This window comes from Eublepharis macularius, chromosome 2 (genome assembly GCF_028583425.1).
Source record: "Eublepharis macularius isolate TG4126 chromosome 2, MPM_Emac_v1.0, whole genome shotgun sequence".
NCBI lineage: Eukaryota > Metazoa > Chordata > Lepidosauria > Squamata > Eublepharidae > Eublepharis > Eublepharis macularius.
The window spans coordinates 78,794,440-78,815,725 of NC_072791.1; the positions used below are offsets into that span (position 1 = coordinate 78,794,440).

At 42.0% G+C, this 21,286-nt stretch overlaps 1 protein-coding gene and 1 long non-coding RNA gene across 2 annotated transcripts in view; one reads left to right on the forward strand and one right to left on the reverse strand.

Annotated features, from left to right (window-relative positions):
• Positions 1–6,324: 6,324 nt before the first annotated feature.
• LOC129324800 (uncharacterized) lies at positions 6,325–10,056 on the reverse strand. The gene is made up of 3 exons (XR_008596559.1): positions 9,905–10,056; positions 9,421–9,756; positions 6,325–7,838 (listed from the first exon to the last, which is right to left on the reverse strand). It is a non-coding gene; the product is annotated as an uncharacterized LOC129324800 (long non-coding RNA).
• A 125-nt stretch (positions 10,057–10,181) lies between these two features.
• Positions 10,182–21,286, forward strand: part of LRP4 (LDL receptor related protein 4) — a 157,295-nt gene continuing 146,190 nt past the window's right edge. Inside the window, exon 1 of the mRNA XM_054970370.1 lies at positions 10,182–10,491. Coding sequence (XP_054826345.1) covers positions 10,413–10,491 — 79 coding nt within the window. The 5' untranslated portion in view covers positions 10,182–10,412. The remainder of the gene's footprint in view (positions 10,492–21,286) is intronic.

Sequence of the window (21,286 nt, forward strand, 5' to 3'; positions counted from 1 at the left end):
AGAAGAAAGTGTGGAAAACCCCCCGCTGGCCCAAAACATAACCGGAAGCTATGTCATTATGTGGAAGTGGACGCTGTATGCAGAAACATTTGTTTGGGCTACCTGCCGATGGTGGGTGATCTCTGGGCTCTTTGCCTCCTCCTGCCTATCACCAACAATTGGAAGGCAGAGGCAAATTGCTAGGAGTTTGCTCCCCAGGCAGGCAAGCTTACAGGCAGACGTTCTGGCACTTGATAAGGCAGGGATAGAACAAGAGCCCCTCAACCCACTGAGCTGCCAGCCTCTTCAGCATAAGGCCCCTGAGACATTTTAAAATCACTTTAAAATGGCAATGGTATCCTCATGGGGGCTACAAGGACACCATTATGTCTCATTTGGCTCACAGAGAAATAAATTTAGTGATTAGGTTTAGCAACACAAATAATTCTGTCCTCAAATCTACTCAGGCAATACTATTACAGGATTTAATACCAGCCATGTCAGGGGTTCATTCACAGATTTATCCTTCAATTTAAAGTATTCAATATAACAACAGATAACTATCAAACTGAGTATTTATCACTTGTTTTCATCTTACCCTTCTTCCCCAAAATTCAGGACACATGTATGATTCTCCTACCAGCATGCATTTCTGCTATCTGCATTAACTCTAATTTGACATCAAATGAAAAACCATTCAGAAACATTAGAACATTTCAGTCTAAAAGTATACTCTTCTAATGACCTCAAAGTTGTCACACTACTTCAACAATTTTTTTCAAAGACTCCAATGTTAAATTGTTAAATTAGATTTTATCAGCAAACATTATTTGCTGCATGCATCTCCCATCTTCCTTTCATTGAGGAACTTAAAAGTGACTTTCTTGGGGTTCCCAGGTCTCTCATTCAATCACTCACATGAGGCAGACCTACCTAGCTTCAAGACATTTGCAGCAGCATCCATCTATCAACCAACATTGTATTCTATTCAGTTCAGACTTAATCAAGGCTCTGTTCCTCCAGGGATCCCATTCTTCTGGGGGTGGGGAAATCCCCCAATCCTAGCCTCTGTTCCCCACTCACCTCTTATCTGGCTAGCCAGGGGAAAAGGCAGGGGGAATGGGCCCAGGAGCCAAGAAACCTCCCGGGCAAGCACATGGCGGGGTGCACTCCCAGTGGGTGCGACATCATCATTTCCTGAAGTGACGTTATCATGCCCAGCAGTGTGCATGCTCCCGTGCTTCACAGGAGCCAACTTTGGCCCCCACTTGGCTGAACTGGCCCCATGAAAAGCATGGGAGTATACCTGCTGCCGATGTGATGATGTCACTTCTCGGAAGTAAGCACAGGGAGCTGATAAGAGCCAGGTTCTCCCCTTCCCGGTGGGAGGGTACATGGCAACTCTAGTTCCTGCCCCTATCCCATTGTAGCTGTTAAGCTTGCACAGCATAACTAAAAAGATAAGCATTATTTTATTGATTGTTAGTGTCAATGGACCTCTCTGATCTTATCTTGTACATATTTGGACTTGGCATAGAAATGTTAAGGCCTACTTCTATACCATGTGTTTCATGGCCTTTGGCGCTATTGTTTACAAATGTTTTTCTTTATACCCATATATCTCTGCCAACTGAAGCTTATGGTACAACATTTTAATCTATATATTAAAATTTGTATATCCTGCCTTTGCCTTGTGGCTCAAGACAGCTTACAAATCTGAATTAAAATAAAACCTGATTAATCACAATTCCTGCTCAAAGCCCATTAAAAGCCATACTGCCTCCTAAAATCTTCTATGGATGACACTCTCCTCACCTCCTCAGAGAGCTCATTTCATAAAGTGGGAGCCAGTATTGAAAAGGAACGGGCTCTGGGAGATGATAGGCAGGTAGCCTTAAACAGGAGAGCCAGAAGAGACAAAGGGTTGTAATTTGTGTATATGGGGAGAAATTGTCCTTCAGATTTGTGAGTCCTAAACTACAGAGGGTTTTAAAGGTCATGATCAGCACTTTGAATTGATCTTGGAGACAAAATGGAAGTCAGTGTAGCTTTTTTAAATTAGGCAAGATCTGTTCCTGTTGGTTAACCTGTGACCATAATCAGGCTGCTGCATTCCAAATAGTTGTAGTTTCTGGGTTATCCTCAAGAGCAACTCGGCACATTACAAAAGTTCAACCATGAGATTACAAAAGCATGGATTATTATGGAGAGGTCAGCTGAGTCTAAGAAAGGGGAAAGTTGGCGAACCAAATTCAGCTGACAGCCAGCTTTTAAAAACAGCAAGGCTGTGTCCACAAGCACTCCTAAACTCTTAACCTACCCTGCTAACTCCACGCCATCTCAAAACAAGTGTGTCTTACCCCCTTAAAGCATTAGCTTTCCCTGACATACTTTTGACATAAATATTGAATAATAAAAAGGCAATATTCTATTAGGTTTTTTTTAAAGGAAAGCTGGTTTTATACAAAATGAAAGTCAGAAAAATGATTTGAAACCCTTTATGTTGATATATAAGCTTGTAGATAAGTTTACACATCCAGGTATTATTATTGTTGTCTCTCTTGTCTAGTGGATTGACATACTCTCATTCCGCAAGCTAGAACTGTTCCTTTATCACTCAAGGAAGTAATAACTGAAACAGTAAATCAAAAAACATTCAATTTCATGGAGGATCAGTTTGTACACTACATTCTTAACTCTGCAAGGAAAGGCATGCTCTGAATAAAACAAGATACAAATATGGTATAATGATTGCTGTGCTTCGGGGGCTGACTACCCCTGAACATGGAGGTTCTTCGCATGTGTAGCAGGAAGGCCCGAACTCCAGCACAGCCACTCCGGGTGTCAGAGTGAGCGGCCCTCTTAGCGATTATGGAGTCCTGGGCAGAAGGTCAGGTGGGTCCCCCAGTCACTGCCACTCCGATGATCTCCTCCTCTGGCACCCAGCCAGGGGCAGGTGGGTGCTAGTGGCACAGGAGCCTCCCTGTGCCACAGAGTTTCCCCTTCCCTCAGGTTTCAAAGGGGGACAAACCAAAGAGTTAGAAAGATAGAGAGGTCAGGGTCAGGGCACCTGTTTACTGCTTAATGCTCTGCTGTCCTTTGATGTGTAGATTGCTATTCTCAGAACTTCCTCTCTCCTGATGTCCTTCTCTTCCTGGCTTGGTCACACTTCTATCCCTTCTGTCCATCTTCACCATGGAAGCAGGACTTGTCCTGCTCATCCGTGTCCATCCTTAGACTAGATAGGTAGATAGGATCTATGTCTCTTCCTTTTCTATCAAAGTTTTGAGTTCCTAAAAAAGAACTATTATTTCTTTCTAAATATAAACTAAGTGTAAGTTTGTTATTTTTTCTTTCACACACACACTTAAGGGATTTTATAGTGTTCTGTGTGTGATAATGCTCTAGAATTTATTTTACTTACTATGTTTTTACCCACCCTTCCTCCAAGGATATCACAGCAGTGTACATTCATCTCCTCTATTTAACCTTCACAACAGTCCAGTGAGGTAGGTTATGCTGGCTCTCAGTATAATGTGCATTGCTTAAAAGCAGGAGTACTTTGTTACATTTCTATAGAGGCATAAATGTGAATATACTAGCACTAAATTCAATTTACTTTAATTACATCAGTATTTTCTTAAAATACAATACACGTGCTTGGAGGATAAGGGGTTCAACACTGGACTGGTGGAAGGGACTTGGGGAGTGCTCATGGTCCACGGGTTAGGCGGGCACAATATTTGCCTTGCCCCTGGGCGCTGGCAACCCATGCCATATCACTGGCCAGTACATATATAAAGTTGCAACAATTTCCACCAATTACCCCTTCAGGACTTAGAAGAGACCCTCACCAAAGGTGCCAGTACTTAGTACAAATAAGTACCACTACAAAAAAAAAGCCCTGGATAATTTCATGTTGTCTCCCTGACTGAGTCAGACAGAGTGCTTGAGGTTGTGAAGGGAACTTCCTGCATTAAAGATCCTTGCCTATCCTGGATATTAAAATCATGCTAGGAGATGAAAGTGAAAACTCCCCTGGGAAACAGTATTAATATGTCTCTCTTACAAGGATGTTTCTTTCATGGCTGAAGAAAGCTGTGATTAGATCTTAAGGACTCACCCTTTATAAGAGTGATGTGGGCAATTATTGATTTATGTCCAATTTCCCCTTCTTAGGCAAAGTGACTGAGTAGGTTGTGGTACAGCAACTGCATTTCTGGATGATACATATTCTCTTGATCCATGTCAATCCAGTATTATGTCAGAATTCAAGAATGAAATGGCACTATTTGCCTTGGTTGAAGATCTCAAGCTATAATAGGATAAGGGAAATCTATTGCTACTTATATTATTAGATTTAACTACAACTTTTTGTGCAGTTGACCATGATATTTCTGTGGATTAACTACAATCAATGGTTGGGATAAAGATACATGGTTGGGATAAAGGCTTTTATCTGTTTCCATCTTTTTTCCGTATCAGAAGCAGAATCAGCTAGTTAGGACCTGATGTGTGGGGTTCCCCAATGCCCTTTAACCTTTACTTTAAACCTTTGGTTGAGATCATCAGAAAGTTTTGGTTGTCACCAATCTGCAGATAATACCCACCTTTATAATCTTGTTAATTTAAGGCCCTGAAAGTAGCTATAAAGCTCTTCAGCCAGTGTCCTGATGCTGTGGTCAAGTTAAGAATTTGGAGTTGGTTTTAGACCCAGTCTCAACAATAGATAAATAGGCCAGCCCTGTTGCTAGAAGCACCTTCTTTCAATTACATCTGGCTGGTATGCTGGGCTGCCAACCTAGCCATGCTGCCATAACCTCCAGAATGGACTGCACACTCTACAGGGGGTTGCCTTTGAAGAGGTCTCAGAAGCTTCAACTGTACAAAATGTGGCAACAAATCTCCTGTCTGTGGTCATCTGTTCAGAACACAACTACAGCGCTCAACAACTGAATGGGTTACCTATTTGCTTCTTGATCCAATTCAAAATATTGTTTACTACCTTCACAGCCAAGGGCACTCATATCAAACCACATCTCCTGGTCTACTGCATTGTGCCAGCTACACTGTTCAGGTAGTGTTTTCTTTGTGTGGCCTTTCTTAGGCTAGTTAAGTTACAGACTGTTTTGTGGTAGGTCCAGTCCTCTGGAATGGTGTACTAGACTGGGTGCAGAGGATGCTTTTACTTGCAGAGCCAGGGAGTCATGTAAGGCAGTTTTACTTCAGAGGACATCTGGTGGAGGGTAAACTATTTTGGCAGATTTGGCTGCATTTTTAACCTTTGTTAATGGAGGAATAGACAACCTGAGCCGACAGTGGCACACCAGACCATTTTGATTGACACTCGGATCTCTAGGCAGCCTTCTGACACACACAACCCACTGGGCAAGTGAGCAGCAGCAGGGAATCTCCTGTCCCTAGCAGGGGGCTGGCTACCCTACCTAACCTTCTTCTGATGCTACTAAGGGAACATTCTGAAAGGATAATTCATTTGAGCCTAGTAAGGTCCAAAGGGTACTATATATGGCCCAAAAGACAAATAAGTAGGTTCCAAATGAAATCAAGCCTGAAGTCTTCCTAGAAGCTAAAATGACAAAACTGGAGCTATCGTTGGCAACATCATGAAAAGACAAGACTCATTAGAAAAGACAATGTTAGAAAAAGTGCAAGGCAGTAGGGTTGCCAGGTCCCCTGGGCGTGGAAGTAGGGAATGGGGGGGGATCATAGGGGTGCAAGTGGAAGACTTACCTTGCACCTCTGCACAGCATTCTGGAACACTTCCGCTTTGCACCAGAGAAGGCATCATTCCTGGCACAACATGGAAATGCTCTGGAGTGTGTGGGAGAGCGCTGAGGGATTCCTAGGCCCGTTCCTGCACGTCTCACCCTGCCAGCCAGGTGAGAGGTGGCAGAGGACGGAGACTAGGAGTGGGGGATCCCCCACTAGGGGGTTAGTAACCCTAAAAAGAGGAAGACCCAAAATGAGGGGACTTGGCTCAGTAAAGGAAGTCCTGGCCTTCAGTTTGTAAGACCTAAGCAAGGCTGTTAATGATAGGATGTTTTGGAGATTGTTAATTCATATGGTCACCATACGTTAGAAGGGACTTGATGGCATATACCACACACAGAGAAGCTGACAGAACGGGCATCGCTCTCTCAGTGGATGCAACCAGGTAGCATTTCTGTAAGAGGTGAAGCTAAGTGCAGTTGTATATTTCATTTTGTTCTATTTGAGGATCTTGGTATTTTTAAGAGAAATTTTAAAGGGTTTATTGGGCAATTTTTATAAAGTTTCTAATAAATTTATTATTAAATTTTTATTAATAATAGTATATATTTTTATTTTTATTATTTATAGCCCACCTTTCTCACTGAGACTCAAGGTAGATTATACAGTGTCAGAGAATGTGATCATCACTGCATTCACTAACAACACAACAGAGGATGGATTTCATAAATTTCAAAACAAGCAGAAATCCAATACCGAGATGGAAAAATGCTAAAAGAAAGCACAAACAATTTAACATGACATATTAAATTATGCAGAAGCTACACAGTATGAACATAATTATAGCAACATACAGTATACAGTAGTCCACTGTGCCTGTCCCTTTACCAAACGTTTCTCCGAACTGTTTCCTTATAGTATAGGCTTCCTACCTGTGTAAAAATGACTTCCTGAATAATTCAGTTTTGCAAAGTTTGCAGAAAGCCAGGAGAACGGGAGCCCTCCTAAACTCATCAGGCAGGCTATTCCATAAGTTGGGGGCTACAAGAGAAAAAGCATGTATATAGGCAGTTGTTGATTTTGCCCATTTGCAGGTGGCACCTGCAGAAGGCCATGTTCAGATGAATGAATCTTCTGTGGGAGAAAGACTGTCCCGCAGATACGAGAGATCAAGGCCATGAAGGGCTTAGTATGCGATAGTCTGGAAATTGATGAGTAGCCAATGGAATGACTGCATGAGAGTAATATGCATGCTTCACCTAGATCCTAATCATATTCGAGCTCCAGCGTTCTGCACCAATGAGAGTCTCCATGCTGACTTTGAGGGGAGACCTATGAAGACAGCATTACAGTAGTCTAGCCTCAATGTTACTGTGGCATGGATCGAAGTGTCAAGGTTGGAAAAAAGCATTTTTTGCAGCTGCATTTACTTGCTTCAGTAGCAGCAATGCTGGATCCAGTATAACCCCTAGGCTATTAAGTGAATCTGTAAGGGTCAACTGAACACCAGTGGAAGTGGGAACACAGTGTACTTTTTCTGCTTTCAGCCATTTGATCACAGCTGTCAGGCAGCGATTCAAAGCTTCTACTGCATCACCAGGGGATTTGGATTGTGAGATATAGGTTTAGGTGTCATCTGCATATTGATGTCATCAATATGCAGATGACACGTAATTCTATAGCTATGAATTATTTCTCCTAAAGGCTTTACATAAATGTTAAACAACATGGTGGATAAGACTGCACCCTGTGGAATCTCACAAGATATTGCACTGAAGATAGCTGGTCACCAACAGCAACCTTCTGACACTGTTCCATGAGAAACAATTGAAACCAATGTAAGGCACATCCCCCGATACCTACGCCTGCCTCCAAACGCCTCAGCAGGATTGCATGTTCTGCTGTATCAAAGGCTGCAGATAATCCAGGAGGAGCAACAAAGATGCATGGCCTTTGTCTACATTCAGATGGTGGTCATCAACTAAAGTCACCACAACTGTCTCCATCCCATAGTCCATCCTGAAACCAATCTGAAAAGGGTCCAAAGCACAAGAGTTATGCATATGGGCATGTATGTTGGTTTTGCTCCATTTGGATGTTGTCATTGCTGGAAGTTTGCTTTGTATCATCTGAATATTGTGTAAAAAAAAGAAAAGATAAAAGATCACTTATTTAAAAACGACCACGAGTTTCTCTCTTGCTTTCATGATCAAGTGGCAGTCTTCAAGCAGAGAAACTTCAAGGGGTGATTACAACATGAGATTGCTGAAGTTGAGTTAATTCACAAATTCAGAACAATGGTCCCTACCACATCCACCTGGGTTGAATAGACATATGATTCTTATCCACTACAGATGCTAATTTATGCTCTAATCAAGCTCCACTGTACTATTTGCTACACCCCTCCCACCTCCCGAGTGGCATATAAAGGTTCAGGGAGCTCCATTTCTACTTATATCTGATGAGGCGAGGAGAGCGTTGATTCTTGAAAGCTTATACCATAAAAATCTTGTTGGTCTTTTAGATGCCACTAGACTTAAATATTACTGTTCTGCTGCACCCCAAACAGCTATCCACCTAAAGTGATCAAGGCTGCAATCCTTAGAACACTTCCAAGTAGATCAGTTTAGGATTGCTCTCAAAATCACAGATAATTGATATAACATTACAGAGGAGCACCTAAAAAGTTCAGTGGGTTGCTGAGGTTTCTGTAGGATAATTGGGGTGGGAGAAGGATTTAAAGAAAATGACACTTCTATCTACCTGTTTCTGTTCCTTCAATTTGCACTGTTCCCATCATTGTCTCCGCCCTTTCCATGTTCTTTCCTGGCATGGCAAGGGTAAGTATTTACTTCACAGATCTTTGGTCTTTGTGTGTTTACAGTCAATTGAGAAGGAAAGCAGTAGGGGAGCAAAAGAACCTTTCTGCTAAGTCAACAAGACTAATTTTTTGCCACTCTCATAATAAAATTTCACTGTAATTCTTTCGCCCACCCAGAAAGTTGCTAAACTGAAATAGTTGAAGGATCTTTTTAAATTTAGAAATGCCATGCCACTGTTCTACTTTGACAAATACACAAACATACTGTTCTCCTGTTCAAAATTTAGTTTTAGCACTAACTAGTCCAAAGAAGGATGCCTTTGGGAAAAATGAAAAATAGGAAACTGGATACAGCCGCACCCCCATAACTTTGAGTCACTTTGAGTAGACGGCTAAAACCAGGCTTTGGAGTATGGGATACCATAAGCCCTCCTGCAGGGGTCCCATCAAGTCTAAGGATTTATGATTTGCGGTGGCCCAAAGTTTATTTTGGGGTACAGAGCTGTTAAGTATATTCAATATTTGTAGTGGACTGGCAAATATGGAAGCATGAATAAGGACCTGTGAAATGACCTTGTTTCTAAGAGTTATTTATAGTCTGTTTTTCTTACTAGGACTCAAGGCAGACTACACAGAATAAATCCGTATAGTCAGCAAGATGGGACATCTATTAAATAATGCAATAGGATTTGGATTGTAGCAATCTGGAACCAACCCAAAATCTGAAGCAAAACATAAAGATTAACATAACACATTAAATGACGCTAAAAAGTACATAGTAGGATACTACTTTATAGTACCAAACAGAGCACACTATACATACCAGCACAGCCCCTAACTCTTACCCAAGCACCTTCCAGAGCCATTTTGTTACAATAAAGCCCCATTACCTTTTTAGAAAGCGCTCCTGGTTAATTCAGTTTTGCATAGATTGAGAGCCTTCCTGAAGTCGTCAGGCAGGCAATTTTATAAGGTGTGGCACAACAGAGAACGCACGTGCACGAGTAGTTCTTGATTTTGCTCATTTGCAGGGTGGCACCTGTGGAAGTTCTGGCTCAGATGCGCCACACACCGATATCCTGTGTGTGTGTCTGTTGGAATAAGATGGGACCATTTTCCTTTGGAAAAACGTGTTGTGCCTTTAAGGCGTGCAGGTAGGGATATGCCCTGAAGAGTAGGATTGCCAGCTCTGGGTTGGGACATTCCTGGAGATCTGGGAGTGGAACCTGGGGACAGCGAGGTTTGGGGAAGAGAGAGAGCTCAGCAGGTGATAATGCCATGGAGTCTAGCCTCCTAAACCGCCATTTTCTCCAGGGGAACGAATTAGTGAAGTCTGGAGATCAATCGCAATTCTGGGAGATCTACAGGCCCTACCTGGAGGTTAGCAACCTTGCATAGGGAGGAATCTTGCAGCGGGCGGGAGAACGAGGCGATATTGCCCTGCTACCTCCTAAGTACCCACTTCTCCCGTTTGGAGACTTGAAGAAGTTTGCCAGGCTCTGCAGCAGCAGTTCTCACCGAGGAGCGAGGGCGGAGGTTGCCCCGGCGGGACTCCTCCTCCGAGGGCAGGGCCGGGGGCGGGCGGCGCGGAGAGCCGGAGCGAGCTCTAGTCTCGCTGCCGCTCGCGCTGCGTTGGAGAGAGGTTAGTCGCGCTGAGTAGAGCAGCAGCTGCAGTTGCAGCGGAGCCGAGACATTGTGAGGCACCCTGGCCAGTCCTGGCGCCGGCCACAGTCTTATCACCCGGCTCCGCCAAGGGAGAGAGAAAACAGCAGGCGCCACAGCCGCGGCGGCGAGGGGACCCGGAGAACTCAACTTTCCCCCCCTCGCGTGGCTGCCAACAAGAGAGAGCCTGCCCAGCGGGGCTGCTGCAGGGGTCGCCACCATGAGGAGGCTCGGAGGCTCCCTCCCGCCGCCTGTGCTGCTGCTGGGGCTGCAGTTCGGAGCTCTTTTCTACGGAGGAGGTAAGCGCTGGCCACCGGCTCCCCTTTCCCGCGCTCGCGATGGCTGGGCGCCGATCAGGCAAGCGGGGGGCGGTTGAGACGGGGCCGCGCTGGGTAGATTGAAAGTCTATTCCTCTTGCTGGGGTCCGAATCGTGGCCTTTTTAGCCGGGAAGCCCCCCGCGAGCCCTGTCTCCAGTGCCTGTTGCTCTGGGCTGAGCGATAGGCGCTCGGCACATGCTCTGGGACGCTATGTCCGCTTCTTCCGACTCGCGGGCTTGGCTTTAGCCGAGCGCGTTGAAACTCGCTCTTGGGCTCAGATGAAGCGTGGTTCCCCTCACAGTCTCACGATTCTCGCAGTGATTGTAGGGGTTTGGGAACGAGCCTCCCTTGAAAGTCCCCAGCCAAGGCTGAGCTGCTCCTTCGCTGGGGATATGCGCGCTTCACCTGGGGTTGTCCCGTGGAACAGCGCGCGGCTTGCTGTTCAGAACCTCCTCGTCAAGGCCCCGCTCACCTGCACGGCCGCAGTGGGTCAGAAATGGCCTGCTCTTTATTCTCCCCCCCCCCAATCTCTCCCCCAGTTTATAAAACTAGAAGGCATGGTGCTCGAAGTCTAGGAGAGTGATGTGTGGTGTGATTGTGATGGCCGGGAATGAAACAATACTTTGCACATGCTCAATCACGGTTTATAACTTCCACACATTTCCGTATTGAACATGGTGAAATAGGTTCTGGGGTTGAACTCTGGTTCAGATTAAGTCCTCTCCCAGTTGTAGCAAGGTGGAGTGGCAGCACTGCTAATTTGCAAGCGGTGCTTGAGTGTTTCTGGCGCCAGCATGCAGGGCATCCTGTCGAGTTAACTACCTGCTTTCTTCCCTATTTGGCATTGTCTTTGTCATCTGTCTCACTCTCTCAGAGAGAGTCTCTCTCTCTCATTCCTGAGGAATTCTGGTTCTCAATTTGCATAGTTTATATATACTATATTTTGATCTGACTTTCCTATCAAAGTCTAAAAAGCTTTGTTCTTGTAACCAGGCCAGATCCCTACAAAGCCACAGCAAAGGGTTCTTGACTTCCTTCATGTGTTCTTGTCTTGAAACATGGCTTTTGTAAGAGGCAGCCTTCCCTTTTGATGTGTATAGTGCCCCGGCCTCCTCTGAAGTTGATCTAATAAATTTAGCCCTTTTGTGATTAGCCCCGCTGTGTCCAGTTTCTGTCTCTATGTACCTCTCTTAGTTGTACGTGAGAGATTGTAGCATTGTAGAATTTGGTGCTGGAAGGTTGTATGTGTGCAGGTTATTTCTAGCCTCTGTTGCATGTTGGGACAGCAGCCCTTCCTCAGCAGGAATGCAGCTGCTCTTCCTACTAGACAAGCCCCTTAAAGGTACAGCCATGATTTGGTGAATTCTTTTGGTTTTATTTTTGTTTCACTTTTTTAAAAATTTGGTAGTCTTAAGAACGTTTTTTCTTAAAACTTGTAGAAGAGAATGCATTGTACAACACAATGAGTTTGAGAATAGTCAAGCACTTAAACAAATCCCTCCTGCAACTTTTTCTACCTAAAGAAGACAGCTCTCTTTACTTTTGCTATGCTATGTTTAAAAATGACATGTACAAAATTGTAAAAAGTCCACTAGTTGGTGCAGAGTATATTGCTGGTGCTAAATACATGACGGTGGTGTAGTAGTAGTAACAGTGTTGGAAAAAGTTACTCAGCTGTTTATGAATAAAATTACTTATTTTTAAAGACAGGGACGTCATACAAGCTGCAGAAGTACATCTTCCTTTAATTTTTGTCTGCTTCTTTTGGCTGCTACCATCTAATTTCATCCACTTCTCTCTCCAGATGTTGATCAGAAATTGCAAGAAGTTTCTGTCTTGACTCCCATCATTTTCACAAGCACTGGCCCTGGGGCAGTGGAGGTTGTGTTTAGGTCTTAAACAGTTCCTTTCTAATCAGAGTCTTGCTTGCATGTATAAACGGTGGTAGGATGGAAAATGTGGGATAGAATAAGCTGAATTTCAGTTTCTGTTATTACTGAATTTAGGAACTTACATTTCTTTACCTAGTTCTGTGGCAGAGTAGAGGGAGAACTAAAAACTAGAATATTGCTTAGCTAGAGGACTGGGAGGAATTTTACTTTGGCTGTTACCCAGGTGCTTCTAGTTAATGTGTCCTGGCAGTTAATGACTGTGTGGGGGATGGTTTGCTGTAAAGTGCAGGTCATTTGTCATGCTTGCTTGTAAGTGGTAGTGTGTTGATGTCTAGGGGAGGCACTGTATGCCATATTAACTTGGGGAAAGCAACTGATGCCCCATTCTAGTGTTATTTTCTTGAATTTCCCCTTGTGAGAGGATGCTGGAATTTGCGTTTAGATTTTAGGCTATATTTAGTAGTCTGAACATGGTTGATCATTCTTTGCTTTTATACCCAGAGGTTCCAGTATGTTATAATACATCTTTAAGGTGCCATGATGGATATGTGTTTGTTGTCCCAATGTTATTCATGATAACATGTGCATAAAAATGACTAGAATGATGAGTGGGAAACTCTTTTCCATATAGAGTTGCAATCCTATGCATACTTTGGTATGTCCCATTGAACTTAATGAGCCATTGACAAATTAATATTCTTAGGATTGGACTACAACTTTATTTGCTTTGAGCTCAGGGAAGCTGTCTCTGTATTCATTTGCAGCTTTAATACAGTGCTTTATACCAGTATCTCTGGGGAAGATGTAGATATCAGGCTTCAGATCTCAAACCACTACATCTCCATATTAAGAACTTTATCACTGGATTGTAGTACTGTGCTGTGCATTCAGAATTGGTACATAGATTTCTCTTATCTACAAAGCTTCCACACCCTTGGCACGCAGTAACACAGCCATTAAAACAGAACTGCACATATGCATCCTTTCAAATACAGATGCTTCATATGACTTAACTTTTGACAATGTAATGAGTAGTAGCAGAGCAAGGAAATTGGTGTGTGGTGATTAAGTTGTAAGAAGAGGAGAATCTGGAACTCAGGCAGTACATTCTTAAGCAGTCGCACCCTTCTAAGTCCATTGAGTTCAGCAGACTTCGAAGTGTGTTACTGCTTGGGATAGCACTGAAGAATTCTTAGAAGTTGCACTATCTGGCCTGAAAACCTTTCTCCCTTAACCCAGTGTATAAAGGCTAGTTGTGGTTGCTCAGTATTCTCAGTATTATGACTATATTATCAAAATGCCTGTCAATATGATGGCTGTGATATGTAGATGGAGAGGTGTGTTCTTTTTCCAAGGGTTGTTGGATGGTATTATCTGTGTACAGAAATGTTCGTGGCTCTGCAGAATCCTTGTTAGGGAAGACTGAGCCACCCACTATCACTGTTAGTTATGGAGGGAAACAGGGTTCCTAACAGCAGTACTGTATTTCCCCCCTCCCACCCCTATAGGAATGGACGTGAGACAAAGTGGAGGGGTTCACATAGAGATGGACTTCATTGGGAGGGGTGTTAACCTGCTTCCTGCTGCTGGTAATCCAAGCTGCTGAGTATGAAGCTTCCATCTTTGTAGCCTCTACCATGGACTTTGTTTCCCACTCAAACTAAAGTGTGACAGTTTTGGGAACTGACTTTTAATATACATAGATGAACATTTGAGTTGAATATTAACAGTTCATATTTTTTTAAAAATGGGAGGTTTTAAAGAATCATGCTCTTCCAATGAGCTATTGCCAGTGAGCATGCCCTCCCCCATTTTATCCTCACAAGAATCCTGTCAAGTAGGTTATACTGAGGGCCTATTTAAATGTTACAGTTTTCATGGCCCCTTTATGTCTGTGCTGGTCCTGTTGATCAGACACACTTTGGGAGTTCTGTGCTCAGAACTTAATTTTCTGGCAAATCTGGATTGGAGGTGCAGAGAGAGGAGAGTTAGGCTTTTCCGCTCCACCATTTTCCTGACGCAAAGTGTTCCCAGTGAGCTGCTGATTGCCCTGTTGGGGAAACTTCTGTTTAGCTTGGATGTACAGCAGGGCAAACAGCACCTTCTGGGGCCATTTCAGGTTGTCACAGCGGTGCACAAGGAAAGCTTAAGCCCCGTCTCCTGCTGTGCCGTTGTTCTGATCTGAATTAGGCTCACATGTGCCTGGGAATTGAGTTCTGGGCAAGTACATTTGGTCAATAGCCTTGGGTCAGATGCATGGGGGAGGGGTGAGGACTTTACAGCATGTAGCTAAGCCCTGAGAGATGGTGACTATAGAGTTTCATAGCAGATGGGAATTTGACACTCTAGTCACTATACCACACTGGAAGTAGCATAATACATTCTACTCTGACTAGAAATGCCTCTCCAAGGATTTAGGTGGAGGTCATCCCCAGACCTACTCCCCAGGAAACCTTCTAACTGCAGATGCCAAGGACTGGTCTGGAATCTTTGCATGCAAAGTACATGCTCTCCTGTTGAACTACTGTCTTTCCCTGCTGAGGAAAGCTCATTCTGTACATTTGGAGACAGTTTATGTGCCCCAGGAACATGTCCTGCTGCTGAAAATTTCTTGGGTGAACTGTCACCAAAAGCTTGGACTACTTGGACTAAAAACTGGTTGCAAACACCTTGTTGCAAATTAGCTGCAACTGCAGTTGAACAGTTGAAGCTGTGTTGGTCCTAGAAGCATAGAAAGCCAGATAATATGTCAATGTTAACCTATAGATTGGTCTATATTATGGAGTTTTTATTATTATCAGGAAAATGCCATTCCTGCTTTATTGGTCGATTATAAATTAAAACCTGCATAAAATCAAATAAAGTAAAACTTTCTGTTAATATTTTGTCTTTCAAGGAAGAGAGCTTTGCTTCTGCTGTTCACTACTTGATGTAGGAAAAGTCTCTTATAGTGCATTCCTAAGCAGGGTTACTTACACTGACTGCAGTGAACTTAGAAAGGTGTAACTCTGTTTAGGATTGTATTGTTAGTTTCTTTGGGCCTCCTGAATTCCCATTTGTCCCTGCATTGTTGTTGTTATTACTATTTACAACTTGAGGTCGCTTGATCGATTATGGGCTATTATTACGGATTTTGGATTAATTACTTGAAATGTATTGAGAATTTGTACCTTTGTGTAAGTAACTAATGGAAAATTTATTTTTGGGGATAGAAGAACCAAGTTTATTAGTACTATATAAAGGAGCACTTCATAGAAACAGATCTGTCTACTCTTTAAAGCATTTAGTTTTAGACATTAAAATTATACTGTCAGGTCAATTTGAATCCACAAGTATGTATATTTTTTCAAAAATGCAAATATATTACTATTCTCAAGCAAGATTTAAAAAGATATCTGTACTATTTCTTTTAAGCCCTTTAAAAGCTGAAACTGTCTGTCCTGGTGAAGTGTGTGCTATCAAGGAATGAAAAAGCTGAAGTGATTAACAATATTATAATATTAAATCAAAGAGCGTATAAAAGGGGCGAAGGTTGGAACATATAGAAGAGTGGCATTGCAGTTTATTAATTTGTGTGTGTGTTTATAAAAATCTTATTTCTGGTAAGATATTTGTAATAAGTCAAAACAAATAGTATAATATGGTTTATTAGGACAAACTAAAAGTTCACTAAGTAGTAAGCAAAATTATGAGTTCCTCAACACTTTTTCAGGCTACATGTTCTGTAAAAATAACAAAATGTGGGGAAGGGGGGGCTCAAGCCATGGAGGAAATGCCCAGCAGTCTTTGGTTTGTTTGTAATCATCTTAAGATACAGTAGTGGAGGTATTACACAGGCTTGATTAGGCAAAACAAATTTATGATTGCAGTAAGGATGACTGGGTGAGAGCTTGTTAGTGGGAAAGGGGAGGGCTGCCTGATTTCCTCTCCTCATTGCTGCCCAGTCTGTGGTGCATGGAATTTTGTCTGTGAGGATTCCCCCCCCCCCCTCTTCAGCAGAAGGTTTTTGTGGATTGCAGGGGATTGCTGGGGAGTTGGAAGGAAGACCAGACTCCACAGACTCCTTGTACTTGTGGGTTGCAGGATCCAGGTCCTTAAGTTTTAAACAAGAAAACAGATTATATGGTGAGATTAATGGTATGGGAAAATGGGTTAAAATGGATTCTGTTTGTACGTATACCTGTTCAGGATCTCATGTCACTGTTAATGTAACCAGTTTTTCTTTTTAAGCTCACATTTATGCGTCTTTGTTATTCACAGGGTTTACATAAACAGAAACTTTGCTGGCTGTGACTACGTAAAGGTGTTGGCTTTTCATAGACGTAGAGGCAATATTGTAGAGTTGTCATTCTCTATGGTATATACATTTGTTGTCGGCATCCCACCATAGACTTTGGTCAAACTGCTTTTGTAGTGCTTCGTACCCTGGAAAAAGTGGTACTTTATATGTTTTGGTGTGACTCTCATAATGACTACTGGATTATTATTGGCCAGCCTGTGACCACCAGAAATTCTAAAACTTTAAAAAAGGAATTACTGTTATTTACTGTGGGAAAAGAAAAGATTGACTCATATACACATGTGCTCCTATAGCCTTAAAAAAAAAAGAAGAGGGTGGTACAAAGTTTTTTTTTTAAAGAGTGAAATTGAGCAGATGCTCTTACAATTTGGTTTAGACTGTTTCACCATTTTGTTGGTTTGTCTGTGACGGGAAAGTATGTGTAATTAAGAAAATAGAGTACGGTCTTTTGATCTTCTGCTTACAGCTAGTTCCATGAGTGTTACTTTAATAGTACATAAAATATTTTCAGGTATATGATATATGGTTCAGGAATATGATAAAACATATGAGTGTCTCTTTTGGAAGTGTGCTGGCTTCACCTGATAGAGCCTTTTAGTTGGGCTTCTCTTGGCATGCAGCGCGCTCACACTGCATTAATTGGCATACTGTATTTAGTGGCTGTCTGCATTTCACACAGATCATGACAAAGAACACTAATCGCAGCTGTCGTCCATGAAGTTAATGTGTCTAAGGGTCCGGCTTTTACCATTGGGTGTGCAGTGTCTTTGGTTTACTGACACGGTTGTTATGTTAGGCGTTGGTCTTCTATGGGATTTTGTTTTCTGTGCTCCCCAACAACTGAGTGCCAGGGATATTAATTTAATCCTCCTTCTCCATCTTTACAGAACTGAGTTTGAAATAAGATATGCCCTACTCCCCTGTTGCCATTCCTAAACTGTAATCTCAGGAGTTACTGGGTTTGTTAATTTTGTATATGGCTGTGAAGATAAAGTGATTTTTATTTGTTAGACTTGTGACGCATTTTTATTAAGTTTTTCATGCTTTTATGTTGTGTTTCCCAGGGAGTGGTGAAATGGTCTCTTTCACACATGGACTTTTCAGGCTTCTGTGAATCAGGCGTTTTTTTCCTATTACAATTTTTCTTTGATGGTTCAAATGCATGTGAAAGAAGAGTCTGGCCACAGTCCAACAGAGAGTAAGCTGCACAATCCCATTTATCTTGGTTGGTTGAAAGTTACCTAACTCTGTACTGGATTGTAACATCTGTGAATAATATAGAAGAAAGGATGGAGTATAGGGAGTTTGAAGTGAAGTTGCTTTATTCCATCATGCAAGGCTTTTAGATGCCTGGATTCGATCAAGTGTAAACATTTTTATGCTAACAAAGTTCTGTCACTGTAAAATTTACATTTGTAGTCATGATCTTAGAATTGTAATGATAATACTAGATATTTCCATTCTGTAAAAGGTCAGCAGTTTTCATGTAACCACTTTTTAGAATGACAACACGTGTGTGTATTCAACAACTTTAATATTCATAAATCTTCCCCACTTCAGGTAAAATCCATTATCAGTATTTAGATATTGATGGTCCTGCTTTTTATTTATTAAGAGATTTTTATCATGCCTTTCCTGCACTTAAGATGACTCACAGAAATAATCAATAAACATCAACATATATGATTTTAAAAGTTCAGTAATTAAAAGTAGTATTTATAGTTTTATAAACTTAACAGCCCACTCAAAACATCTGTTGCAAAATGTTGTGCTGCTTCATTTACAGGCTATAAGCTTGTTTAAAAAGGAAGTCTCTATGGAAGCTGAATAAAGAGAGTGCCTTTATTGCCTCTGTAGGAGATGGTTCCATATGGCAGGTGTGGTATCTGAAGGATGCTTTATTTCTTGCAGTCACAGTTCTGATCTAGAGGTGCCAAGAGAACTGTCAGTAGTTACTTGATTAGATCTCAGTAGGCACATGGGCTCCTGTGGAGAGAGGTGATCCTTCAGGTGCATGAGTAAATTCAGATAAATACTACACATCTTCCAGTTAATGTGGGAGAAGACACCCCCCTCCCCCACACACACACATAAAACCAGCTTACCCTGGATGCTGGCGTATAAGTTCCTGTGACTGGAGAAATGCATTCCTATCCTGATATAATTGGTAAGAGACTGATAGGGTGTGATCATACATTCTGTGTTACCTTCTCACCTACCCCACTACTATTTCACTGTTCTTTCACTGTAGTCCCTGATGAAACTGAGAATGTCATGGATGCTTATCACATTTAAAAAAATTAAGTGTTATTGTGCACACTAGCACTGCTTTTAAAGGGGGAGGGAATACGCAAGGCTTTTCTTTGATTGTGTCAGTTTCATGGGAGGTTCACTTCCATATTCATACAGTGCTTTAGAAATGTTGCGTGGATAATTAAATATGTGCATTAAATGGAATACATCTATTCAAAGCTAACACATGCACGCAAAACCCACAGGAAGATTGTAATATCATTGTATATCTACTCACCTGCAATGGTCCTCAGTCTGTTTAAGAATCTGATAGATGTACATTTAAAACTGCATTTCTTTATTATACCTATGGATATCAAGAGTGCAGGAGAGGCTAAAAAGCCTCTTTAAAGAGCACATGTGGAATTTACAGACTGCCACAATCTTGTAACATAATTTCTTGGTCTGTTTAATTGATATAAGTGTTTTTCCTGTTTTGAGTATGTACTTGGAATAAATATGCAAACATGAAGTTTCCAGTTTTTCTTCCATCCAAAATAAACAAAGGTTTTTAAAAAAGCCTTCATCCATTTGCCTTACGTGAGATTATCCATGGCTAACTGAAGTGACTGTCTGTCATCTGGTATGGGGGAGGGGGTTGTTTTTCCTCCCACTAGCTATCTCTGTTGAAACAGTTCATTCAAAACTGTTATTTGATACTAGTTGTTAAATTTTAGCTGGTGGTGGAAAGTGTTATTAAGTTGCAGCTGACTTATAGAATAGTAAAGAGTCCAGTAGCACCTTTAAGACTAACCAACTTTATTGTAGCATAAGCTTTTGAGAACCACAGCTCTCTTCGTCAGATGCATGGAGGGTATGAAGAAACTGCCCAGAGATATATAGGTGGTGAGGGGAGGGGGGGTAGATGTAAATCAGTTGCAAAAGTCATGAAAGAGGTGGAGTGCCCAATCCAGGCTGGGTGTGACCCCTCCCCTCTATAGCTGAATCTGAATAGAATGCCTGACTTACAGAGACTCCATTGAATTTTCAAGGCAAGATATGTTCAAAGGTGGTCTGCCATTACATGCCTCCTGGACTTCCTTTTTGGTTTCTCACCCTAGTACTAACTAGGGCGGATCCGTATTAGCTTCCCATGATGATGAGATGGCTAACTTGGATCATCCAGGTTCAGGGCAAATGTTATGTACATCTATGGTAATTGGGTACATGTAAATCCTGATTCTTATTTTTGTTGGTACACTAAAGGTAATAACAATTATCTAATGAAGACTGTTAACAGGACTAATGATATAAGAGTGTGTAGTACCATTTTGCTCAGCTGAGGGCAACAAGTTCCACAAGGTGCATTCCACTAGAATGTGCTTTGCAGTGACAGTATGCACCCCCCCCCTTAGATGAGAGGAGTTATCTCACCTTTTCTTGTCATCATTTGACCAAGCTAGTTGAATGGTCTTATGGTGCTGTTTTCTGAATCATATCTACTAATCATTGGCATGCCAGTTTGTTCCTTGTAAAAGGAACAAACTGGCATGCCAAGGTAAAAAAGGACATGGCAAAGGCAAGATTTTCAATATCTTTTTGTAACTTACTGGCAGCTGCTCCTACTTTGTGGAGTGCTTTCTCCCAGTTATATGGTTGCTGTTTTTTATATTGAACATGTAGTTAGTGTTTGTAGGAAATTGAGCCAGCTCTTTTGGTATGGACCTAACTTTTCCTCCATCTCCTACTCACCACTCCCATTATGACCCCCTTTGTTTCTTTGTTTCCTCCTGTTAAATTTGTGCTGGTGATGTGGCATATGTTGTTTTTCCAAATAGCCTGTAGTTGGCTGTAACCAAGAGCAGCAGTTAAATAGAGCCCAATTTCCCTGCTTCCTGGCATTCAATTGTTTAACTCCATTTTCTGGGTTTCTGTGGTTTTGATTTACAGAGAAGCAAACCTCAGTGGTGCCTCTGGGCATCTCTTAAAACCATTAGAACAAACTCCATTATTTTCTTGTATTTAAAAAATTCATCTTATACTGAGAATCTATCAAAATAATATATTCTCTACAAAAGCATCTGGAAAATGTTTAATAGGGCCTTTTCACACTGTGGGACAATCCTGGGTTGGAAGATAATTTGGCAGGAGGAGGGAATGCTGGACAGACTGTGAAGGGTCTGACACTGACTTGCAGTGAGCTGTTGACCTGTGTCCTTTCTGCCTTTGCCTCTAAGCAGAGGGAATGGTGTGAACCAAAGTAAGCCATGAAAAACACTGGGAGAACAATTTCTCATCTTGCAAAGAGGCAATCCTACAAAAGTGTTCTATAATTTATCGCCAAGGGTTTAT